The sequence below is a fragment of the Pollicipes pollicipes genome, unplaced genomic scaffold (genome assembly GCF_011947565.3).
Source record: "Pollicipes pollicipes isolate AB1234 unplaced genomic scaffold, Ppol_2.1 Scaffold_1031;HRSCAF=1197_pilon_pilon_pilon, whole genome shotgun sequence".
Classification (NCBI taxonomy): Eukaryota; Metazoa; Arthropoda; class Thecostraca; order Pollicipedomorpha; family Pollicipedidae; genus Pollicipes; species Pollicipes pollicipes.
Window position 1 is genome coordinate 74,695 of NW_023595856.1, and position 26,137 is coordinate 100,831.

General features: G+C 58.5%; 1 protein-coding gene across 1 annotated transcript; it reads left to right on the top strand.

The window, feature by feature from the left end:
* Window positions 1-4,183: 4,183 nt before the first annotated feature.
* Window positions 4,184-25,772, top strand: LOC119090925 (symplekin). The gene is made up of 25 exons (XM_037213963.1): window positions 4,184-4,273; window positions 7,144-7,229; window positions 7,538-7,734; window positions 8,654-8,771; window positions 9,416-9,534; window positions 9,952-10,104; window positions 10,802-10,950; window positions 11,267-11,421; window positions 12,480-12,584; window positions 12,898-13,077; window positions 13,788-13,964; window positions 14,296-14,442; window positions 15,262-15,448; window positions 15,785-15,980; window positions 16,703-16,738; window positions 16,777-17,028; window positions 17,738-17,884; window positions 18,466-18,570; window positions 18,890-19,068; window positions 22,408-22,568; window positions 22,979-23,108; window positions 23,972-24,159; window positions 24,501-24,749; window positions 24,938-25,071; window positions 25,733-25,772. The coding sequence occupies exons 2-25, from the start codon at window positions 7,185-7,187 to the stop codon at window positions 25,770-25,772; spliced, it is 3,549 nt and encodes a 1,182-aa protein (XP_037069858.1). The 5' UTR covers window positions 4,184-4,273; window positions 7,144-7,184.
* The last annotated feature ends 365 nt before the right edge of the window (window positions 25,773-26,137 follow it).

The following is a 26,137-nucleotide window of genomic DNA, read 5'->3' on the forward strand; positions in this document are numbered from 1 at the left end:
TCATGCGGAAGACAGCCAGGCCAGGGCAGTGGCCGCCGACGGTGGGCGGTAGCAGGACCCAGATAAGGAAGTTTTATTGGCCAACAGGCTTGAGAACAAACAGCTACCACAGGTGTTCGGCGGCGATTTGGCCCAGGCAGCGCCCTCCCCCTCCCCACACACACAAGCGATTTTATGAAGAGGCTTCTGACTGCCCTCCTGCCGAATGGTTCACAAAAAATACAGCATCGTTGATTCCTAGTGGATGTGGATTGTGCGTGTATGCGACGAGTGCGACGAGTTGAAAGCTTACGATAAATGAAATACAGGCAACCGTTTGGCGGTGGCAACCGATGACATATATTTCACACTTCGACTTCATGGATCATTTTCTTAATGTAATAGCTTTAGCGTCATCTGCAGCGGACCCTTTGCTGGAAAATGGTTTCTAGTTTCGAGATAACGTTGAACATTTGGATCCAAACCTATAATAATGCACCAGCACTCTTTCAGAACGACATACAGCTTTAAAGTGGCAAACACTTCACGCCATAGCTTATCATCCCTTTTTCTTTTCTTTGAATCATGCCGCATGGGAACTAACCATCAATGATTTTCGACACGTCCATGTCGTACGTAGGATCTCACAGTTTCAAATGGATTCATAGTTATATGCTTAAACACTTTCCCTGTTAAGGGTAGGGCGATGCACCCTTACCCGCTCCTGCAGTTTCTGAGAATATCTCTCTGGAACGTGCAATCGCGCCGAATGTTTCGCCATCTTATGACTATTCATTGTGGGCGTTTTAACACCAAAAGCGTTTCACTATCAGTCTGATTTCTGAAAAGCGAAGTTTTTGTCGGAATGCTGCGTCATAATCCACGGCCGGCGCGAGCGGCGGGTGGCAACCCATGGATCCGCCGATGGCGCACGGCGGCTAACAACGTTACGTCAACAGAGCCATGCATGATAAACGTATAATCAAAACACATGCAATGTATTTATGCATATCCGAACATACATATATATGTATATGATGCTAGTCAAAATTAAAGAAAAACAACGCTTCTTTAAGCTTTATGCTGTTAAGCTACATTGCTACGCAGACATTCGTATACAAAGCTGAAGAACGTCGTTCCCAGGAAAAATTGACATTTGACCTGTCCTAGTGAGGTGTAATATGGAACAAGAAAAGTCAGACTGACTACCAATGGCGAGATTGATGAATCTGCTGAGGTCAAGAGAGTTGGGATTAATCCGCTGGATTTTCTGCGGCGTCACATCGGCCGCTCCCCATCTTCATGAAAAAAATGGCGAATTTAGGGCGAAGGTAAAACGACGCAATACGATGCGGTATCCGAATACTCTCCTGCCTGGCAAATGCCGTTGCACACAAATATATCGGTTAGCTCATAAAACTGGTGGTACAGCTAGATCGTAAGGAATGAAATGATCAGGAAGCCTTTGTTGGCTGGGATCGATGGTTCCAGGCTTATAACATTAAGGATACACAGCACCCATCGAATACTGTCGAGAACTGACTAGCCAATTGCACCATCCAACCACCAATGCTATGAACGTGCGACAACTCTCCACAAGCCGAAAGTCTCTACAGACGGTTGGTAAGTGGAATATTAACTTCCAAATAGTGAAATAATTGCGTCGAGTCGTCCACGTCGGACTTCTGACACTAAATCTGCCGATAAATCCATCACGACCCCCTGGGTCTGTGTTCTTTGAACAGCAAGCAGCTCAAAGAAACTGCATCTGATCAGTTGCATGCAGCCGCCAGAAATTCCGACCAACGTTATAGGAGACAGTGGTTAGCGGCGTGCTCGGTGCTGCCGGCCCACCTGGCCAGCCGGCCCGCTGATGGGCACCTTCGCGCCCCTGAAGGGAACGCGGAGGTGCCGGTCAGCGGACCGGTCATGCCAAACACCCACTCGCCACTGCTCAGATCCCAACGGGCGACCGGCCAGCGGGACACCCGTAATTACCGGGGAGCTCCAAAGGCGAGCAATGAACAATCAGCCGGTGAAACGTAAATAGAGGGCTCACTCCATGCCCTTAGCGCACAAACTTCCAGCACGGAACACACCAACTGCCTCAAGTGACGTGACAGTGAATCAGTCAATGTTTACATGAGCTAGGTTCGCCCACGCGCAGTTCATGAGGATGAGATCCGTGCCAGCAATCCCTCCTATTGGCACGTGACAAGGTAAAACCGAACCAGGGAGCATACCATACGAAAATTATCACGCGCATAATCAATGTGATAGCATATGGGCAGCCAACCTGGGTCCCAAATGGGACCGAGGCACTAGCCCGCTTGCATCCCATGCTGGCATGTGGCCCGCTTGCCCACCTGCGGCCCGTTTGGATCTGAGTCTATGCCGCTCACCCTTGTTGCAAACTAGCTTGTACGCAATCAAAAAATATCCAGCCATGCAGAGTTAAGTCCGAAACTAATGCATTTCTGTAAGAGATGTCAGCGTATGGACAGCCCATCTGGGTCCAACGTGAAGCCCGAAGACCGGCCACCTGTAGCCCATGTTGACATGAGCCCGACTTGCCCATATGCATCCCATATGGACCCCAAGTCGTGCTGCTTTATTTTGTTATGTGCTTCATTTGTACACGATGAAGAAAAATCCACCGTAGGAGCACAAGGTAGCAGACCTAGTGCACCTGCACCAAATATAGGGGCATATGGGCAGCCTTTCTGGGTCCCAGAAGGAGCCCAAATATCAGCCCGCCCGCAAACTATAAGGACGTGAGCATGGAGGTGGCACATTTAAAATAATTGTGTCCGATATGGTAAAACCTTGAAACAACAGATATAATTGATATGCACATAACTGTGTATATGACAACTTTATTGCGCATGTAACATATGGGCGGCCCATCTGGGTCCGACATGAAACACAAAGACCAGCCCACCTGCGGCCGATGTTGACATGAGTCCGACTCGCCCACATGCATCTCATATGAACCGCAACCCGAGCTGTTCTCCTTTGTTATGTACTCATTTGTACATGATAAGGAAAAATCCAACGCGGGAGCACACGGTAACAAGCCTAACGCACCTGCACCAAATATAGTGGCGTATGGGCAGCTCATCTGGGTACCAGATGGAGCCTGCATACCAGCCGCCTGCGACCTACACGGACATGAGCCCAGCTACCCCGTGCTCAGCCCATGTGAACCCCAGTCCAGGCAGCAATCCCGTGATTTATAACAATTGTACACGATATGATAAACCCAAGCAATAAAAACGACTGGTATGCACATCAATATTGTGTGTGTGGCAACTTGATTGCGAATGCAACATATGGGAAACCCATCTGAGCCCCAGATTAAGCCTAGACACCAGCCCACCGGGAGCTAAAGTTGACATGAGCCCAGCTTGCTCACATATGGCCCATATGGATCCAACCAATGTAAGCATTCTCTCCTGGTGGGCTATTTCTTCTAAACGTGATAAATTCCAACGGAAAAGTACAAGGCACGAACAGTTTTGGTGCATACAAAAAATATGAAACGATGTGGGCGTCCATGTGAGACCCAGCTGGAGCCCGGTTAAAAGCCCACCTGTAGCCCATTCCCACATTAACCCAGTTGCCCCATATTTAGCCCATGTGGGTCCCATTTGGGATGCTGACTGGGCTCAGTCTGGGTTTCGCCCCCCCCCCCCTTGCGCGCGGCAAAAACTGCATACAGCTGCGGGGGGCGAGCAAACATGACCGGCAGCAAAAGCAGGCTCTCATGATCATGTCACAATGTCTAAAATTTTCGTACATGCATTTCTGCTATGAATATAGTTTCTAAAACATTTGAAAGGATTCGAGCCTCCCGTCCCCCTGAAATGAAATGGGTCCCCCCCGAACTTTAACTTGGGCTCGTGTTTTGTAGCTGCTGATCTGAATTGGCCATGTGCACCCTAATAGCCTAGAGTATGTTTCTCTTTTGCATGCACCTGACTTGAATGTTATGCCTATATCTTATTTCAGAAGTTTGCTTTGAAATGTGTCATGTCAAAAAACAGCTTGTCATGATTTTTGTTGTCGCTTCTGTTCTGGCCTTTCCATGTGTTGCAGAATAATTTCGGATTTGCTATGTTTAGAGCGAGTGATTTTAATTTAGTAATTTGCTGCTTCCAGCGTAATTTTCCCGATTTCGCCGCGCGCCGATTGGCCCGGTTGGCCTGGCTTGCGATTGGCCTCGATATCGCGAACGGAAACGCGGTTGCGGGAGGCATTGGATGGTTTCCAAGCATGGGTACATTGAGGAGGGGTATGTTATGGCCATATTAACGACTTTAGCCCAATGCTCAATGCTGGGTGACTGCCTCCGGAGAGACTGAAGCCATTGGGGGTCGAGATCGTTCGATTTTGAGCGATATCCGTGTACCACCTACTTCAGTCCGTACGAGTTTCCCTCGGCACCCTTCAGCATGAAGTAAAGAACAGCTTAGTCCAGCCATGAATTGTGAAGGGGATGTGGGCAAAAAAGGAAACTTGGTGGTAGAAATTGCACCAACTTTTAACTGTGCTGTGCTGAATTGTTTGAGTCAATTGATGGAGCAGGATGGAGGCACCAAAAACCCTTTTTTATATTTTAAAATGTCTGGTTCCAGATAGTAATTGCCCATAGGTCATACTTTCAGCAGAATCACTGTAAAGAGTAATAACAGCATGTGCAATTGGGAAGAGCTCATCTTCTTACAAAAGGTCTTACATTACTTATTACTTATTACTTACATCACATTACTTCTTACATCTTGATAGTTTATAGATAAAGCCAGTCTTATTGGGGGATTATAATCTCATGAGAAATTTGTGCTTTCTGCACCATAAATTTGATGTCAGGTAGATCATGATTCATTATAAATGATGGGATTGGCATGCTTAGCACCATGTGTTTGATCTATTATTATAGGGACACTTGAAACCCATGTTTCTGCAGGGGAAATGTTGAAACACATTCAGCAAATTTTCTCTCCTGGGTTTGCTGTTATATTATTTAAAATAAGGTGTAGCTATGTAGATGACTTGGATGATATAAATGGTTATTAAATGTTTTTCACTTGCATCATAAAAATTTAGTCATATTGCATGCTGACTAGGTCTTTCATGCTAAGGTATCAGAAAATATGTTAAATTCATTGAGCACAAACAGGTCCGCAACCATAAACAAACAGCCCTCTAATAGACCAAGGTAAAAGCATAGGTTAAAAATTGTTGTGTAATTCAGCAATGCCTATGGATCATATTGTAATGCCTCCAGGTGTCCAGGGCAAATTTTAAATTGAATATAATGAATTGAAGAATGGAATTAATATAAAGTAAAAAGCCAGGTTCCATTTACAGAAAAATAGTCTGATTTGTGGCCATAAACTTATAAAGCCATGCACATTAGGACATTTTAAAATGGATTTGTTTGATTTATGTATTGGCCCATCTTTTGCAAGTGCTTGGGAGGCAGAGGCTTGCTGTTATGCATTTTCATTCACAGGTCATGTTGCTTACAAACCAACTGCAATTTAGTGAAACTATTATTTATGGATCTGACTGTACCTTTAACTTTTACTTGGCTCTGTGATATAGATTGGAATGTTCACTTGCTCATTAGTGGTGTTTTAACAAATTCATTGAGTACAAAATGAACATGCATCAGATGGATGTTACCCGCAGAAAACTGAGTCACAGCTCCAGCCGCAGCATGTTGCAAAGCACTGCCTAATATATTCATGGCCAGTTTCAGAGTTACAGCTGACCCACCAACAGGGTGGCTGATAGTGCCCATATTGATCAAATGACATGAAGATACTATCCATCTTTAGAGCTCTGTAGGGTGCATATGTGCTGAATAAAGGGCTAGATTTGGGGCACTAAAGGCACCCATATTTAATCCTGACTTGAATGACATGCATCTGGTGGCGGTGGTCATGCAAAACATTAAATGAAATCAGGGGCAAGACATAGTGCTAATGATTTCAGCACAGGACAGGTTTGCCACAAAATTATCTAGTTGATCTGGAATTTCACAACCAGGGGATGTGATCAATTCTCATGGATTGCAACATCAGACACTGCTTGAAGTAAGCTTTGATTCCAAATGCCATCATGCAAACTCTGAGCTATATCCTTGTTTTTGTTCTGCTGGTCTTTTGATGTAAATGCTTGTTTTATTGAGTTAATGGTTTGGTGCCTGCTGAACTGCTTTGGGCTATCAGATGTCACACACACTAGTGCTCATTAATAATTGATTATCATCTGGCACAGTCATTCACATGAGGCATCCAAGGCACCTTCCTCTTGCCTGTACTGTTCTATTTTCAAAGCACAAAATTGTCTCATTTGCCAGAGCACCTCAAAGTTGTGGATGCAGTTGCAGTTCTGGATCATTATGCAGTTTCCCATGGTGGTATGCCTTGACCAGCATGGCTCATCATAGTATGCCATATGATGACCATACGTGACTAAGATATGACTAAAAGGTAACTTCAGCACAGTAAGTGTTTGGTTATATGGAAGCTAATGCTGCAAAATATTAGTGGCACCAAGAAGCTGCATGGCTACATGTGCTAGATTATAATTGATTGCTCTTCTGATTTTTTGAAGGTTCTGAAGATTTGCTTAGTTTGGCACTTCTCATTCTGTGTAAGTCATTTCAACTTTTTCAAATTTTGATTGATTTAGGCTTTTGGTAGCTGACTTTGGGTGAGGAGAAATATATTTGTACATATTGATGAAATAATGAAATAAAGAACTTTGGAAAGTTATTTTAGAAATACACAAAGAATGTCTGACAATATTGTACATAGTGAACCAAGCATAGTGTGAGATTGTTGTGGTACTGCACCCATGAGTATTGGACACTATGCAGTCAGTCAAGATTTCCCATGTGAATGAGTGTTTCCTGTGCATCTGATATCTGCACTGCATTCCTGTTCATATACATCCTGGCAATATTGCACATCATCCTACTCAATAAGCTGGCATTTGGCTAGTACGCACATTGCATGTTTTATGCTCTTCCACCACTTACTCTCTTGTACCAGGCTCTGTTTGATGCTTCAGTTCAAAGTATGTGAACCTGCCATCATGTTCAGATGCGTTTTGTAATGGTCGCACAGAACATTATCAATTTATATGTTTCAGAATAATCAGTTTATGATAAGGAGCTGAAGCATTGAGTGGAAATGGCCTCCAGAGAAATGAGTGAGGGAAATGATGCTCAGGAACAGGTAGGATTTCAGCAGAAGTGTTTCTAGTTCGTGATGCTCTCGTTATTGACGTCAAATGACCACTGCAGTCAGCTTGCCCAAAACACCAATGAGCAACAGAAATAGTTGGTGATGCATAATATATGAGATTCTTGGTTAAAATGGTGAGCAACATTCAATCTCAACAGTGCTTTCCAGCTTTATTGACTTCTGAGCATTTCAGAATCAATTGATTTAACTGTAGCAGAAAAAGGCTTTTTATTTTTTTGAAAAGGTTGTATTTGTATGAGGATAAGCTGGTCTTGCATCCACCACCATATGTTTTCCAGTGTGTGGAGCTGTTGAATCAGGCCTCACTGCTTCAAGATGAGAGGCAGAAGGTGACCAATCTGAAGAAGGTGCAGGAGCTGATCATCCACCAGGACCCAGCACTGTTAGACAACTTCCTTGATGAAGTGGTAGCCTTCCAGTCCGATCCAAGTGCTGAGGTGCGGCGCACTGTGCTCGGCTTCATCGAAGAGGCATGGTGAGTGGGTTCCATCTACCCCTGGACGTCCCATTCAGGAACAAGGCCAGCTCAGGTCTGCACAGAGCATTCATTGCTCTGTTCCCTGGATAAGGATTGCCTAGATGAACTTTGTATCCAGGAATAAACCATGCATTGACAATGACTTGTAGTGATGCATGCATTAACAATGGGAATACTTACTTGCTTCAAAGTAGAGTGGTATATTAAAATACAATGTAAATGACTTAACCCACACTAGTTGGGAGGGCTTCTCAGTTGCACATTTTCAGTGTTTTGCAGGATTACAGATGAAAGAATGATCAGACAATTGTCCTCATCTAGTGTGTTGGTATGTTTACAGAGGGTACACATACACACTGTCAGTATGTTCATATATTAATACACCAGGCAAGAACGATAGTCCCAACGTTTCTCCCATCTGTGATGCTGATGCATCCTCTCAATTCCCGCATATGATTGTTCGCACATGTTTGCCACTCAACTCTCAAGTCTCAAATTGTAAGATCTGCTGCTAGACTATAGGCGCACGTAAGGTGCACGTAGGCGTATGTAATAGTGGATGGTTTCCTATATCAGGATTCCGGCGTTACGAATTACGAAAAAAAATACGGCAAAAAAAAAACACTACGAAAAATGCCTGCGTCTTCACACTGTCTAGTGACCACACCCAGTGTAGATCCCTTGGGACAAATGATGTGTAACTACGTTTTAGAGCTGATGCACCCTATCTTTCCATGAAGTGGTCACCCAAAAGCTTCATGGTTGCGTGATCACTGGTCCGGAACTCACCTGCCCCATTGATAAAGACATGGCCAGGTTATGGTTGCATCTTTCTGTGCTTATGCGCGAAGATTAAGTCAGATGGGCACATGCTGGCTCGACCATAAGCCGCTGACATACATCCCTGCGTTCACAGCAAAAAAGACAATGAGATGATCCCTAAGGTGGTGGCCAACCTGGGCATCCTGCTGCAGGACAGCTTCTCCATGGCAGTGGTCAAGCGGACCATGCAGGCCATCTCCAACATATACAGGGTAAGGCTTGAGTTCTGAACTGCATGCATCTGGCGCCCGTATGTTGCCGTATTTTAAAAAAAGAAAGAGGGGGCTTGGTCGTGGCTTGCGTGGGTGCTCGTTGATATGTGTTATGGTTCTTTGTTAGGGCTGGTAGTGACAGGCGCTGCATCTGCCATCAAGGTGGACAGATGTCTCACTCCTGTCCATCCAGGATCACAGTCCTTTCTGACAGCCATTTTTCGAGCTGGCTTTTTGCAGCCTGTCTCACCACTCTTTGACTTCGTGCTCATTGTGAGCTCCATGGTCTTTGACGGTCTCATATAAACAAACGACCCCAGGTCATGCTGCTGTTGGCTCACTTCGATCCGATTGGGGTCAACTGTTGATCCCGTGGCCTCTCTGTCTCCGGTTGATCCTGTGTTTCACCGCCATATTGGCCCGGCTCAGCCCGGACCGCGGCCTCAGTTGACCCCGTGATCTCTCTGCCTCCGGTTGATCCTGTGTCTCACCGCCACATTGGCGCGGCCCAGGTTGGACCGCTGGCCTCGGTTGACCCGTGGCCTCTGTTGACGACCTTTGTCTGGGCCGCCGCAGGCGACGCTGCGATGACCCCAGCTGACCCGTGTTCTCCATTGACCCGTGTTGTCCGCTGGTCACCGCAGGTGACCCTACAGTGGCTCAGCTCGGCCCGGACCGTGACCGAGGTGATGGACTCGGCCTGGAGCATGCTCGGTCAGATGAAGCGGCGGATTATCGGCTACGTCGACCACGACAACGACGGGTGAGCGGCACAGACGCAGCCGGCCCGAGCCTCCGCGTCCTCTATCCAACGCTCGCTCGCGACGGCGTCTCGTCAGCGGTGCGCCGGAGAACCCTGCCGGTCGGCAGCGTCGGCTGCTGCGTAGCCTGGTGTCTTGTTTGAATGTAGGCGTGCTGCCACGTCTTCTCGGGATCAGGGCTATCGTGTTTTGACGTTGTTGCAAAGCATTTAAGGACGTGTGTCCGTTGCCTTGGTATCGTCCCGTCACATTACCACCTCCGCGGCGTTTGCCGTCGGTGTAAGGAGCCGCGGCGTGCACCAGCTGTGCAAAGTCCCGCGTTTGGGACGCGCGCAACCCATGTCCCTCAGCCTCAGTTGTCTTGCGTGATGCTTCCGTTCGGTGCAGGCCTTACAGCGTGTCGATGGCCCGTCCCGCAGTGTGCGCACAATGGCCGTCAAGTTCATGGAGACGGTGATCCTGCTGCAAACGTTCTCGGAGCCAGGCAGTCTGAAGCGACCCGAGTTCTGTCTGGACGGCGTGCCTATAACGCTCAAGATCGCGCGGCCGCGCAAGCTGGAAGAGGAGGCCCGGTACGTGGGCCAGCCGGCCGCGGCCACCGGCCCGGGGTGGCAGCCGGCCCGGGGTGGCGGCCAGGACGGCCGGCCGCAGCCACCGGCCCGGGATGGCGGCCGCGCCACTAAAGAGCAGACCGCTGTCGTTAACAGGCTGTGGGCTTCCTGCAGGCTGTCGTCATGAGACGAACTGTTGACAGACGTCAGGCTGCCATTATAGGATAGATTGTGGACATAGGACGGGATGCTGCCTTAAGACAGGCTGCCGCCGTTGGGCGAACGCCGCCCTGTCCGCGATCAGACCACGAGTTGCCTCTGCGTCGCCGCTCCAACCGCGTTATACGTCCTGTGTGGTCACTGGGACGCGGCTGGCGTGTGGCAGCCCTGGGCCCCGAGCCGGCCCATCGCCGCCTCCGTAATACCGCGCTGGCCGCTTTCAGCCCCGCCGTGCCTTTGACGCGGCCGTGATCAACAAGGGAGCTGTGGCGCCCGTCTCGGCCGTGCCGCCTCTCTGTCGCCCCGGCCGTGCTGCCCCTGCGTCTCCCCGACCGTGCCGCCTCTGTGTCGCCCCGACCGTACCGCCCATGTGCCGCCCCGACCTGCCGCCCCTGTGCCGTCCCGACCTGCCGCCCCTGTGCCGTCCCGACCTGCCGCCCCTGTGCCGTCCCGACCGTGCTGCCCCTGCGTCGCCCCGACCGCTGTGCGCCGCCGCCAGGTCCGTGTTCGCGCAGCTGATCAAGTTCCACGGCTCGCCGCACATCAGCAGCGTCAACCTGATGGCGTGCATGGGCTCGCTGACGCTGATCGCGCGCTGCCGGCCGTCGCTGCTGACCCAGGTCATCTCGGCGCTGGAGTCGCTGCACGGTCAGTACAGTGGCGCGGCGTCCACCGGCCCCGGCGCTACCGACCCGATGCCGCGCAGCCGCGCTGCAACGGAGCGCTCTTATTAGTGCTGTGGAAATATTGACACTTGAGCAGTATTGCACGCAATGTTATAGTACGTCAGAGTATCTAAGTATGTCCTGCAAGTGCATTTGTTAGGCAGTATGGGATGACGTAAATTTGGGATGTAACCGCCAAGTTGTAAAATGATATTGAACTCTGAAAGGGATTGGGCATTGTATTCATGAAATTTTTAGCTTTCTTTGATGTAAGAAACTCATGAGAAAAATTGCCGCAGCGAACCTGCCTCCGACGCTCTCCAAGTCCCAGGTGAACTCAGTGAGGAAGCACATGAAGATGCAGCTGCTGAACCTGCTGAAGCACCCGGCGTCGTACGACAGTCACCGCAACATCTGCACCCTGCTCACCGATCTGGGGGCCTCCCAGAGCGAGGTGAGAGACGGGAGACAGCGAGAGGAATCAAACGCGAGGTCCCCCGTCCGTGACTTCACACAATCTCGACGAATGACAGGCGGGACTAGGGTAGGGGAGGGGGGTTGCGGTGTCTGGCTTGATCTGGAGGGGCTTAGCGCGCGATTCTCGTCAAGGAGAGCTTTCATTTGTCCTGATTGTTCCATACCATTGCTAAGAAAATTTAAACCTGAATGTATGAAGCCGTGTGATTTGATAAATAATCTGTGTGTTGCAATATGCTGTCGCTATCATTGGAAAGTTCCGTGCACGCACTCAGTGCACAGTACATGCTCTGTTTACCCTTGTCTGATCGGGTGCAGCCGGCCGTGTCTGTTTGTGGCATGCCGACCTGGCCGTATTACCTCGGCCCGACCGACCGAGTCTGTCTGCTATGACTCTTCTGGCCGTCTGGCCCGACTCCTCTGTGTAGCCCAGTGTGAGTGTTCGGTCCGCTCCTCTGTGGCTGTCCATCTGCTGTGTGCACGTGCGGTCTGACCCCGTGTGACGGCTGTCTCCATCTTGCTCGTTGTGACGGCTGTCTCCGTCTGACCCTGTGTGGCGACCGTCTTTGTCCGGCCCGGTGTGACGGTTTTCTAAGCCTGGACCCGTGTGACGGTCTTCTCCGTCCGACCCTGTGTGGCGACCGTCTTTGTCCGGCCCGGTGTGACGGTCTTCTCCGCCTGGACCCGTGTGACGGTCTACCCCGCCTGGACCCGTGTGACGGCCGTCTCCATCTGGCCCCGTCTGATGGCCGTCTGCATCTGACCCTGTCCGACGGCTGTCTCCGTCTGGCCCCTTCTGACGGCCGTCTGACCCCGTGTGACGGTCGTCTCCGCCTGGACCCGTCTGACGGCCGTCTGACCCCGTGTGACGGTCGTATCCGCCTGGACCCGTCTGACGGCCGTCTGACCCCGTGTGACGGTCGTCTCCGCCTGGACCCGTCTGACGGCCGTTTGACCCCGTGTGACGGTCGTCTCCGCCTGCACCCGTGTGACGGTCCGCCCGGCCGCCGCGCCTGACGCCGGCCCCGGCCGCAGGTGATGCGTGCCATGCCGCCGCCGGAGGAGCTGCGCAAGCGGCAGCGGCGGCCCGAGGAGCCGCCCGGCGACGCCGACGACGACACACCCGTCACCAAACGGCAGGCGAGTCACCGCCGGTGCGCGCGCGCTCAGAAGGGGGCGGCCACACACCGCCGGCCGAGAGCAGGGGAGTCGCACACACGCTGGAGCGCACCGCCGGCGGACAGCTGCAGGCCGGCCCACCGAGCCGCGTGCTACGGTTGACCATGGGCGGTGCCTGGTGGGGATCGCCTCCCGGGTGGGTTGCTTTTTTGCTGGCTTCAAACTAGCATGGTGCGTCGTGCAGGTTTTGTTTCTGCTCTCGGGTTCTGCTTTCTTCTCCGCTGCCTCGCCCCGTGAGGTCCTGCGTCACATCTGACGCGCTCTCTCCCCGCAGAAGTTCGTCGAGGACGACGACGATGAGGACGAGGAGGAGGAGGAGGCGGGCGGCGCGCCGCCGCGGCCGGCGCCGCTCGACAAGAAGCAGCACAAGGCGAACGCCATCGACATCACCGAGGCGTGGGCGTTCGAGCGGCTGACTCCGGCGCTGGCCGCCAACCTCGTGCTCGTGTCCATGGTGAGAGCGGCCTGGGCGGCCGGCCCGCCGCGGAACCCTCGCGTCATCAGCCGGCGGCCGCGCTGATGGTGACCGCGATGAACTTGTTCTCTGTGGTATTTGGGTGGTCAGGCTCGCTTGTCGGTTTGATGTAGGTGGCATCAAGACACCGGGGTATGCACCGACGTCCGAGTCTGTTGGTGTGCCCGGGGATGGGAGTCTGGCGTGTTCGTCGTCGAGGGAATTACTCAGCGGTCTTCCTTTAAAATTTCTTTACATTCGTCTTTTCTGCCTTATTTTACGTCTGGCTTGCATCCCCAGGGCCAGACTTGGATTCACTTTTGCATCCCATCTCATTCAGGGACCGTATATTCGACCTGGCATCCAACTCAGGCTCGTTTTCACAATGGATTAACTTGGGTAAGCGTTTGATCGTGATGTTTCAGGGGATGTTGGTCTCCGCATAACTCATTGACTGATCCGTTTTATCCTTAGCATAGCTGTGTGTTGTTTTGCCACGGCGTTGTGGGTGGAACAAAACCAGTTATGCAACCTACCAAGCTAAGTGTCCTCAGAGGCGGCCTCGGTGTTTTGGCCGTGCTGTGTCGGCCACCGGGATCCCGCACCTCCCCAGACAACAAACGGCGACAGCTCCGCACCGGTCACCTCGGCCTCGTGATCGGCGCTGTGGACGCCTCGCCAGCAATGTAACGCTGTGGCCCGCCCGACAGCACAACCTGCCGGACACCCCGCCGGCGCTCTTCAGCAACACGTTCACGCCAATCTCGGCCGCCGGCACGAGCTCCCAGATCCAGCACGTGGCGCGCCTGCTGGCCGCCCAGCTGACGCACGCCGGCATCGGGCCCGGCGTCGAGGCCACGCGCAATCAGGGCATCCAGATGACGGACGTGAGTGAGTCGCCGCCGGCGCGTCGGCGGCCGGCGCGGGCCGCGCCTGCGATGTCTGGGGGACGGCGGACTAACGCGAGACGGTGTGGGGAGGTGTTCACTGCTCTGGGGCATCGACTGAATACGCCGCCATCACCTGGTACTGACGGGCATCGCGCGGTCTGAGCCGTGCAGCTGCTGCCCTCCGTCCGACGGCTGCCCTCCACTTGACCGCTGCCCCCCGCCTGAGCGCTGCCCTCCACCATCCGCCTGACGGCTGCCCTCCACGAGTAGACGTTTTGCCGGCGCCCTGCTCACGCCGTGCGTGTGACCTGCGTCGCTGGCCTGGCAGCACGACTGGGAGATGGCGGAGGAGGAGGAGACGCCATCGGGCGCGCGGCAGCCTATCGCCACCGTGCTGGCCGGCACCGTGTCGGGCCGCGAGACCAAGAAAAAGGTGGCGCTGCTCCCCTCCGGACAGATGAACAAGAAGCACATGGTGAGGACCCGGCCGCCGCCGCCGGTCGCTGTCGGCCAGGCGTCCGGCGATGCTAGCTTTAAACGTGTATGCTGGGTGTTGCACTGGAACAGTCAATTTAACAAGCGCGAATAAGGATACTAAAAATGTGCCAAGCACGCAAAGCAACTGCCAAGTATGTTGAAAATTTCAAAACATTTGGATTGGTGTCTTTCATGCAGTCAGTAGGGTTTAGGATTCGATAAGGACGTAGACCTAGGCAGATGAACACTGGCTGTAAAGGCAAGTTTCCAAATGCTGAACAATCTTTAACATACATAATTGTGTTAGGTAATGCTGCTTTTTGCATATCGCAGCCTTTTTAAAATCGACGTGTGGAATGAAACCCTATAGTTTCGCCCGTTACAGCCGTCGTGAGAGATTTCGTTTCTTAGGACTAGCTATTAGATCTATGCTTTCCGTCACAGTAGGCCAAACGAACCAATCTTACTGCGTCAACTTGCGTGAGAGACTGGCATACCCTCGCTGAGCGCGAAGACCAGTGATGTAGCGAAGGCCTGAGCCGCTAGTCTACAGCGCCGTTAGCAGTCGTTCGAGCGGGGGCGACACATTTGAGCTGTTCCTCGGTCACCGCGTGTGGTGTGGCGCTGCGGGGCGAGGGGCGCGTTCCGCCCCCCACTGCGTATTTGTTGAGCATGAGCAAGTCCGTGCTGAGCCCGCGCTGGACCCGTGCTGGGCCTGTGCTGAGCGCGTGCAAGTCCGCGTTGAACTCGTACTGTACCCGCGCTGAACCCGTACTGGACCCGTGCCGAGCCCGTGCTGAGCACGTGCGGCCGGCAGGCGAAGCCGCTCCGTCTTCCGGAGATCACGCGGCCGCTACCGGCTGACGAGCTGGAGCGGATGATGACGGCTGCGCTGGACCGGCTGCTGGCGGCCGAGCGGACGGCGCGCGCTGGCGGGCTGGCCGCCGCCCGCTCCAAGCTGCTCGCCATGATGTCGTCCCACTTCACCGGCCACCTGCTGGAGAGTGAGTATGTCGCCGGCCGGGGGTGGCCTGCCGCCGGCACCCGGCTAGAGCCGGGGCGCCGACCGTCAGCAGAGAGGGCAGAAGAAGGAGAGGCTTTCATCCATAAGTGGCAAAGCCGCGCGCTAACATCGTTTCTTGGCCTCCAATGCAGTGTGATTTTTTTCTGCGACCCAAGATGGCCGTCTGCACTGGATTCATTTCGCTGTTCTTGGGATGGAGCCCGGTAAAGTGTCCGTCTCGCCGCAAAAGCTGGCGACCGCTCCGCACCACCATCTCCAGGGTGCAGAGACGCGGAGCCGTCAGTGTTGCTCACTGTTGTCCCTGCTGCTGCCGCAGAGATGCTGGGCCACGTGCTGGAGGATATCGGCGGTCGGTCAGACCTGGTGTTCAGCTGGCTGTACGAGGAGTACGCCAACGTCTCGGGCTTCAGCAACCTGGGCCAGGTGGTGCACAGCACGGCCAGCTACGAGCAGGTGTTCTGCATGCTCATCTCGGCTCTGATGGTGCGGCCCGACTTCAAGGACGGCGAGACGTGAGTAGCACTGCCCGGGTGGGCGGGCTCGCTGGGCGGCCGGCGGGCCCGCGCCGGCCTCGGCGCACGTGACGCTGGCCCGCCTGCGCCGAGCGGCCGTGTGGCCTTCGGGGCTGGGTGGTGTCGGCGCCGCTCGCTCGGTGCGCTGGGCGTCGCGCGCGGGCCGCGCTCACCCGCCACAGTAAGCCTCTGTCCGCGGCCTCCACAGCCCTCCGCCCGATGTGAGACTGCAGGTATCGGTAGGGTAACACTTGCATGTGGATGACATTAAGTCACCGGCGGATGATGGCTCTATGGCTGTGCCCGACATGTTTGGTTGTGACAGTAGCGCGCGTTGCCGTGGCTGCCGCGCGTATTCCCCGATCAGTACATGTCACGGAAGGCCCAGCAGACATGCGTCCGCGCGGGCCCGGCCGCCGACCAGCGCGTATGTTCACTGACGGCGCCATGGCAGGCCGGTCACGCGGCTGGTCGGGGCGGTCCAGTGGGCGCGCGTGCTCGGTCTGTGGCGGTGACCGGTGACCGGTGCGCTCGTGACCGGTGACCGGTGCGCTCGTGACGGCCGACAGCCTGCTGACGTGGCTGTTCGCTGGCGGCGCCATGTCAGGCCGGTCACGCGGCTGGTCGGGCAGTCCAGTAGGCGCGCGTGCTCGGTCTGTGGCGGTGACCGGTGACCGGTGGCGCTCGTGACCGGTGACCGGTGCGCTCGTGACGGCCGACAGCCTGCTGACGCGGCTGTTCCTGGAGGCGCCGCTCGTGCCGGCCTCGGCCGTGGACATCCTGAAAGGGTTTTCAGCGCCGAGTCGGCCACCCACCGGCAGGGCATCCAGCTGCTCAGTCAGCTGATCTCGCGCCGGCCCAGCAAACAGCTGACCTACATCAGCGCGCTGCTCCAGCTGGCCAGCCACAACGCCTCCGAGGTCCGTCCGCTGGCGCGCGCGCGCCCGGCATCGTTCACACGCACATGGGTGGCGGCGGCAGGCCCGGTTCTGCTGCTCCCTGATTTTTCGTGTTTGGAATTCGGGATGAGATTGAAAGCAAGGAAGAGAGACACATAATAATCTGACATCGTTGTGTTGTGCCCTTTTCACCGCATCCTTTTGGCGTGCAACAAACCTTGGAAAGAACTTGACGTGATATCGGGACGTATGCGTGCAAATGGTGTCGCGCACCAGATTTATTTGTGTGTCAGGATCGTCCGATCCGTGCGTCCAGCTTCGCCGACCCAAATGAGAGGCGGCCAGAGGAGGGCATGGGCTTGGGTCGAGCCCGAGACGTGTGGTGGACTAGAGCTGGGTCTCCTCCAGCGCTGTGGTGGTTCCTGGCGCGGTCTTCCCACAGCGCTGTGCGTGGCCTCGGGCACGGTCTCCCACAGCGCTGTGCGTTGGCCCCCTCGGGCACGGGTCTCCCCCAGCGCTGTGTGGTGACCTCGGGTCACGTTTCTCCCCCAGCGCTGTGCGTTTGGCCTCGGGCACGGTCTCCCCCAGCGCTGTGTGGTGACCTACGGGGCACGTTCTCCCCAACAGCGCTTGTGCGTTGCCTCGGGCGCGGTCTCCCCCAGCGCTGTGTGGTGACCTCCGGGCACGATTCTTCCCCAGCGCTGTGTGTTGGCCTCGGGCGCTGTCTGCCCCGCGCTGTGTGGATGACCCCGGGCGCGCTCTCCCCCGGCGTTGGACGGCGACCTCGGGCACGTTTTCCCCCAGCACGTGTGTTGGCCTCGGGCGCGGCCTCCCCAGCGGTGACGTGTGGTGCCGCAGGTGCGGGAGGCGGGCGCTGGCCACGGTGCTAGAGCTGCACGGGATGAACGGTGCGCTGGCCGCCTGGTGGAGGAGCACGCAGTCGACCCGGCTCAAATACCTGCGCTTGAGGACGCCGCCGGCCCTGCTGCTGGGCGACGACCAGAGGTGAGCCGCGCCACTGGACCGGGTCCTCTGCCCCTCCCCGGGTCTGGTCAGCACCGAGCCGGCCCGCGCAGCCAGCGAAGGCCGGGATGTACGGTGAACTGTGGCGGTGGCGAAAACCCTAACCATCATCCGGAGTGGGCGTGGTTTTGCACTAGCGTATTGGCGACCACGCAACCACGTCCAATTTGCCTGCATATTGCTTAGTCTGGTATGTTATATGCTGCATGTGCATTGTATTGTGGTCTTTACGTGGCTGTTTTGGCTCTGGTGCTGCACCGCAGGCCGATAGCTTCACAAATTTACCAGTCGATATCGGCACTACCTTTGCAATCACCTCAGCGGTGGCATGCGAGCGTCCCTCCCCGTCGGTGAGGTATGAGAAACGTCCGTCCCCATCGGTGTCACGTGGGCGTCCCTCCCCGTCGGTGAGGTATGAGAAACGTCCGTCCCCATCGGTGTCACGTGGGCGTCCCTCCCCGTCGGTTCGTCGGTGTGGTGCGAGCGTCCCTCCTCGTCGGTGAGGTGCGAGCCTCGCTCCCGGCGTAGGTGCAGCCCCTGATGGCGTCTCCTCCCGCCCGCAGCGCCGCGCCGGCCGGTGTCACGCTGGAGTGGACTGACGAGCTGGCCAAGCTGTGTCTGCACCTGTACCTGGCGCTGCTGCCGCGCCGCGAGAGCCTCATACACGAGTGGGTGGCATGCGTGCTCCTCTGGCCTGGCAGTAAGCCGAGCTTGCGGTACACGCCAGCGGGGCAGGCGCCAGGAACGGCCTGCAACGTGGCTTTCAGGTGTCACTGCACACGCTCCTGGGCAGGCCATGCTGTCGTCGGTACACGTATGTTAAGAGTGTGGCTGCAAGTACTGTAAAGCCAGCTGTAAACAACGGTGCGAGGGGTGCCTCCGGTTTGTGGTGGACGCGACAACTGATCTCACTCCTGATGAGACGCCTGCGGTGGTGCCTGCTGCGGCCGGCCTGTGGACTGAGCGGACGTGCCGGGCCTGCCGCAGGCTGGCGCACGTGTATGTGCAGACGACGGCGGATGTCAAGCGCACCATCCTGCGGGTGCTGGAGGCGCCCATCCGCGGCATGGGCATGGAGTCGCCGGAACTGCTGACGCTGGTGGAGACGTGCCCCAAGGGTGCCGAGACGCTCATCACGCGCGTCATCCACATACTCACCGACAAAAGTACGTGGGCCGACTCCGTGCGTCGCCCGGACGCCGGGGCGGTCGCGGGTGTGCCGGGTGTGGCCGGTGATGGATGGTCGGGTCTGGTGACTGTCAGGCTGTAGCCTGCAATCGCTGGCGTTCAATAGCCCCTGGCTTTCGGCGCCGCTGCTCAGCGGCATCGAAAGCTGGTGGATGGGGCATAGTGTGACGGGGTGTACGCCAGCGGCGCCGTCTCGTGGTGGTCTCGTGGTCAGCGGTGTGGTCCCCGTGTGACCTCCCTGGCCGTCTCCAGTGGTGTGGTCCCCCGTGTGACCTCCCTGGCCGTCTCCAGTGGTGTGGTCCCCCGTGTGACCCTCCCTGGCCGTCTCCAGTGGTGTGGTCCCCCGTGTGACCTCCCTGGCCGTCTCCAGTGGTGTGGTCCCCCGTGTGACCTCCCTGGCCGTCTCCAGTGGTGTGGTCCCCGTGTGACCCTCCCCGCCGTCTCCAGTGGTGTGGTCCCCCGTGTGACCTCGCCCGGCCGTCTCCGGTGGTGTGGTCCCCCGTGTGACCTCCCTGGCCGTCTCCAGCGGTGTGGGTCCCCCGTGTGTGACCTCCCGGCCGTCTCCGGTGGTGTGGTCCCCCCGTGTGACCTCCCTGGCCGTCTCCAGTGGTGTGGTCCCCCGTGTGACCTCCCTGGCCGTCCTCCAGCGGTGTGGTCCCCGTGTGACCTCCCTGGCCGTCTCCAGTGGTTGTGGTCCCCCGTGTGACCTCCCTGGCCGGTCTCCAGTGGTGTGGTCCCCGTGTGACCTCCCTGGCCGTCTCCAGTGGTGTGGTCCCCCCGTGTGACCTCCCTGGCCGTCTCCAGTGGTGTGGTCCCCCGTGTGACCTCCCTGGCCGCCTCCGGTGGTGTGGTCCCCCGTGTGACCTCCCTGGCCGTCTCCAGTGGTGTGGTCCCCCGTGTGACCTCCCTGGCCGCCTCCGGTGGTGTGGTCCCCCGTGTGACCTCCCTGGCCGTCTCCAGTGGTGTGGTCCCCCGTGTGACCTCCCTGGCCGTCTCCAGTGGTGTGGTCCCCCTGTGACCTCCCTGGCCGTCTCCAGTGGTGTGGTCCCCCATGTGACCTCCCTGGCCGCCTCCGGTGGTGTGGTCCCCCGTGTGACCTCCCTGGCCGTCTCCAGTGGTGTGGTCCCCCTGTGACCTCCCTGGCCGTCTCCAGTGGTGTGGTCCCCCGTGTGACCTCCCTGGCCGTCTCCAGTGGTGTGGTCCCCCGTGTGACCTCCCTGGCCGTCTCCGGTGGTGTGGTCCCCCGTGTGACCTCCCTGGCCGTCTCCAGTGGTGTGGTCCCCCTGTGACCTCCCTGGCCGTCTCCAGTGGTGTGGTCCCCCGCGTGACCTCCCTGGCCGTCTCCAGTGGTGTGGTCCCCCGTGTGACCTCCCTTGCCGTCCCCAGCGGTGTGGTCCCCCGTGTGACCTCCCTGGCCGTCTCCAGTGGTGTGGTCCCCCGTGTGACCTCCCTGGCCGCCTCCGGTGGTGTGGTCCCCGTGTGACCTCCCTGGCCGCCTCCGGTGGTGTGGTCCCCCGTGTGACCTCCCTTGCCGCCTCCGGTGGTGTGGTCCCCCGTGTGACCTCCCTGGCCGTCTCCAGTGGTGTGGTCCCCCGTGTGACGTCCCTGGCCGCCTCCGGTGGTGTGGTCCCCGTGTGACCTCCCTGGCCGTCTCCAGTGGTGTGGTCCCCCGCGTGACCTCCCTGGCCGTCTCCAGTGGTGTGGTCCCCCTGTGACCTCCCTGGCCGTCTCCAGTGGTGTGGTCCCCCGTGTGACCTCCCTGGCCGTCTCCAGTGGTGTGGTCCCCCGTGTGACCTCCCTGGCCGTCTCAGTGGTGTGGTCCCCCGCGTGACCTCCCTGGCCGTCTCCAGTGGTGTGGTCCCCCGTGTGACCTCCCTGGCCGTCTCCAGTGGTGTGGTCCCCCGTGTGACCTCCCTGGCCGTCTCCAGTGGTGTGGTCCCCCGTGTGACCTCCCTTGCCGCCTCCGGTGGTGTGGTCCCCGTGTGACCTGGGCCGTCTCCAGTGGTGTGGTCCCCCGTGTGACCTCCCTGGCCGCCTCCAGTGGTGTGGTCCCCCGTGTGACCTCTCTTGCCGCCTCCGGTGGTGTGGTCCCCGTGTGACCTCCCTGGCCGTCTCCAGTGGTGTGGTCCCCTGTGTGACCTCCCTGGCCGTCTCCAGTGGTGTGGTCCCCCGTGTGACCTCCCTGGCCGCCTCCGGTGGTGTGGTCCCCGTGTGACCTCCCTGGCCGTCTCCAGTGGTGTGGTCCCCCGTGTGACCTCCCTGGCCGTCTCCAGTGGTGTGGTCCCCCGTGTGACCTCCCTGGCCGTCTCCAGTGGTGTGGTCCCCCGTGTGACCTCCCTGGCCGTCTCCAGTGGTGTGGTCCCCCGTGTGACCTCCCTTGCCGCCTCCGGTGGTGTGGTCCCCCCGCGTGACCTCCCTGGCCGTCTCCAGTGGTGTGGTCCCCCTGTGACCTCCCTGGCCGTCTCCAGTGGTGTGGTCCCCCGTGTGACCTCCCTGGCCGTCTCCAGTGGTGTGGTCCCCCTGTGACCTCCCTGGCCGTCTCCAGTGGTGTGGTCCCCCGTGTGACCCTCCCTGGCCGCCTCCGGTGGTGTGGTCCCCCTGTGACCTCCCTGGCCGCCTCCGGTGGTGTGGTCCCCCGTGTGACCTCCCTGGCCGTCTCCGGTGGTGTGGTCCCCGCGTGACCTCCCTGGCCGTCTCCAGTGGTGTGGTCCCCGTGTGACCTCCCTGGCCGCCTCCGGTGGTGTGGTCCCCCGTGTGACCTCCCTTGCCGCCTCCGGTGGTGTGGTCCCCGTGTGACCTCCCTGGCCGCCTCCGGTGGTGTGGTCCCCCGTGTGACCTCCCTTGCCGCCTCCGGTGGTGTGGTCCCCGTGTGACCTCCCTGGCCGTCTCCAGTGGTGTGGTCCCCCGTGTGACCTCCCTTGCCGCCTCCGGTGGTGTGGTCCCCCGTGTGACCTCCCTGGCCGCCTCCAGTGGTGTGGTCCCCCGTGTGACCTCCCTGGCCGTCTCCGGTGGTGTGGTCCCCGTGTGACCTCCCTGGCCGTCTCCAGTGGTGTGGTCCCCCGTGTGACCTCCCTGGCCGTCTCCAGTGGTGTGGTCCCCCGTGTGACCTCCCTTGCCGTCTCCAGTGGTGTGGTCCCCCGTGTGACCTCCCCGGCCGTCTCCAGTGGTGTGGTCCCCCTGTGACCTCCCTGGCCGTCTCCAGTGGTGTGGTCCCCCGTGTGACCTCCCTTGCCGCCTCCGGTGGTGTGGTCCCCGTGTGACCTGGGCCGCCTCCAGCGGCGCGGCCGCGCGTGACGTGCCGCCGGCCGTGCCCGCAGCGCCGCCGTCGGCCGAGCTGGTGGACCGGGTGCGTGACCTGTACCAGAAGCGGGTCTCGGACGTGCGCTTCCTCATTCCGGTGCTGAACGGACTGCGCAAGCGGGAAGTGATCGCCGCGCTGCCCAAGCTGATCCGGCTCAACCCGGTGGTGGTGAAGGAGGTGGGTCGGACGTGGGGCGCAGGCCGGGCCGGCGCGGGTATCGTGTAGGGGGGGGGAGCTCGGGGGGGGGGGGTGTTCGGGACACGCTGGTCGCATGAATAGCACAGAAAGGCTCAGGCGGAGGCGGCCAGTCGTCCGTCTAGGTGGTGGTCCCGGCCAAAGTATCTGCAGCAGACGCGTGTGAGACTCTGTCCTGCCGGCGACTGCTGGGTGCATCAAACAGGCGCTTAATCTGCGGGGTGACTGTCCGCTGCTGAACACGGCGACCGGCGATGTGTCCAAGCTGAACTGTGTGCGGTGTTACGGCGACCGCCGAGAGATTATGCAACCAGGCGCGACGTGTTGCGGGGTTTTGTAACTTGGGCTTCCGAGGGAGTGTTGACTGAGCTGTGCGTCTGTGGTTCGGACAGGTGTTTAACCGGCTGCTGGGCATCCACTCGGACACGGCCAACTTCAGCTCGCCACTCACGCCCGTCGAGCTGCTGGTGGCGCTGCACAACATCGACCCGACCAAGTGCGACATGAAGACCATCATCAAAGGTGAGCAGGTGTCGAGTGGACGCGGCGCCACGGGTCGCGCCCGGGCCGACGGCGGCACGAGCGCCGATCTCCTGCCGCCACGGCCGTCAGCCGCCGGCCGAGTGTAGTGTCAGTACGGCGCCACGGGTCGCGCCCGGGCCGACGGCGGCACGAGCGCCGACTCCCGCCGCCACGGCCGTCAGCCGCCGGCCGAGTGGAGTGTCGTCACGGGTCGCGCCCGGGCCGACGGCGGCACGAGCGCCGACTCCCGCCGCCACGGCCGTCAGCCGCCGGCCGGGTGGAGTGTCGGTACGGCGCCGCGGGTCGCGCCCGGGCCGACGGCGGCACGAGCGCCGACTCCCGCCGCCACGGCCGTCAGCCGCCGGCCGGGTGGAGTGTCGGTACGGCGCCGCGGGTCGCGCCCGGGCCGACGGCGGCACGAGCGCCGACCTCCTGCCGCCACGGCCGTCAGCCGCCGGCCGGGTGGAGTGTCAGTATGACGGTCGGCTGTCGCGAGTATCGAGATGACTGCTGAGATCAGTCATTAACGGTTCCACGTCATGCTCTGGGGCCTTGGCACGTTGACTGTTAAACCCTGCCTGGCTTTTCGTACACCAGCTGGATATGCTGTTAGGCTGTGACCCGGACATGACGGGGGGGGGGGGGGGGGGGGGGGGGGGGCGCTGTGTGTGTCCGGGAGCCGGCGGACCGGCCGCCACTGCGGACTCCGGTGTTCGGTGAGTGATGCGTGCTAGCCGGAGCTCAACGCAGCGCGGATGAGAGTGGCGCCGTACCGGGTGGACTTCGCCCCGCAGCGACGACGGCCGGTGCCTGTGTGGCGCCCTCTTCCGGCGCGGCTGACCGGCCCGTCCCGTTCCCGGCAGCCACCTCGCTGTGCTTCGCCGAGAAGCAGGTGTACACGCAGGAGGTGCTGGCCGTGGTGCTGCAGCAGCTGATGGAGCAGTCGCCGCTGCCGGTGCTGCTGATGCGCACTGTCATCCAGTCACTGGCGCTCTATAACCGACTCATCGGCCTCGTCATGAACATCCTGCAGCGGCTAACCAGCAAACAGGTGCGGAGATGTCATCCTGTTCCCTCCCCCCTCCCAAGCGTTAAGACGGTAGCCTGTCCCCCCCCCCCCAACGTCCGCAACTGCCGGCGTGCGTTGTGTCAGGCTTGTACTTGCGCTCAGCTGACTTAGGCGCTTCCCGGCTTCCTATTTCATCGTTTTCGTAACATTTGGTTTAGTTCGACCCTTACCAGGCGTTGACATGGCTGTAGTGGTGGTGTCTATGACGTGGGAAGCGTTGGTCAGGGCACAGTCTGGAAACTCCTTCCTGATAAAGGCCTTGTCTTAGCCCGAGCTCGTGCTCACGCGGCTCGCCATCCGTGCTAACCCGTTACGCTTGCCAGGTGTGGACCCAGAAGAAGGTATGGGAAGGCTTCATCAAGTGTTGCCAGCGCACCAAGCCCAGCAGCTACCAGGTGCTGCTGCAGTTGCCGCCGGAGCCGCTGCGCGACGTGTTCGCCACGGCGCCCGAGCTGCGCAGCAACCTGCTCGACTACGTGGCCAGCTTCAGCGAGGCGCAGCGCGGCCACATTCCGACGGACGTGATGCGCGTGCTGAACGGAGACCGGCCGCGCGAGCTGGCCGACGAGCCGGTGAGTGGGCGCCGCCCGGCAGGCCGAGCGTCACGCGGCGGCTGGCGGGCTCCGGTCAGCCACATGTGTAACGCTCTTCCGTGGCCAGCGGCCTGTGAAGCCGGTCTCATGTCGGAAGGAAGTCCGAACACGTTGGCGTGTTAGTGTGTCGGACGTCCGACACTTGACGTTCCCGTCGTCTCCGCCAGATGTCACCGCCGGAGGTGGACTCGATCGACCCGGTCAGCGTGCGTGAGGCGGTGCCGCCGCCGCCGCTCAACCCGCCACGCAGCGCGCCGCCGCACCCACGCGAACGCAACCGGCCGCGGTCGCGGCCCAAGCGGTCCCGCTCGCGCTCGCGACCCGAGCCCGAGCCCGAGGACGCGCCGATGGCCGCCATCGACTACTGAGGTCGTCGCCATCGGCCGACACGGACCGCCTGGCGGTGACGTCCTCCGGCTGTGACCGTGCGCCGGCCGGGCCCCGCCGGGCCCCCTGACCCGGCTCGGCCGCCCCACTATGTGAACTGTGCGCCGCCAGTTAGTGCGCACCACTCTGTTACACGTCTTTTGTATGTAGGTATTGTTGGCACGACGGCAGTGCGCATCGGACGAAATACACGTGCAAATGGAGCGCGGTTATCTGGCGACGCTGTCAAAGCCGTTGTGCTGCGCCAGCCGGCACGTAAGGTAGGTGGTGCGGCTGCTGACGGAGTGGGCGACCCGGTCCCTATCTGGGCCGCGGGAGCCGGCGGCGGGCCGGGCTCAGAGTGGTCGGACCCGTCGGGTCGTGCTAGCGCTACCGCCGCCGCTCGAGGCGCTGAGCCGGGGGGCCGCTGCTGGCCGCCGGCCGGACTGAGCCAGGGCGCAGCAGCGGTGCTGGGTCTGACCACGGCGGCGCTGGTCTGCCTTGCCAGCAGCCGCCCACCGCGGGACCAGCCGCAGGCTGCGCAGGCGCTGAGTGCCGCAGCTCTGGCCTCGCTGTGCCCCTGGGCCTGCCCGCAGCCCTGTTCCAGCAGCAGCCTGGGATTCACAGTTCAGCTGAGCGCGAGGCGGTATTTTAAGTCAAGCTTCCGGAATGTCTGTCCTGCATGTCCTGTTGCACGGCTCCGAGAAGAGACGGGATGCCGGGTTGTTAAATGAAATATGGCTGCACACCAGAAACATTTGCTGTAAAATAGGTTGCCGTCGTGCTTACATATTGTACCATTCTTCCGGGCCTGGTATCACCAGGTACTTGCCACCTGTACGAGATGACCTTGAAACCTTCGTGTATGCACCAGCGGCACTTCATTCAGAAACTGTGGCATGTGACTAGATAAACCAATATGCCTTGAACATCCATGGAGGTTTGCAAATTGCCCTTCATCAGATGTTACAGATGGTCTTTTTTTTTGCACGCGCGACGTG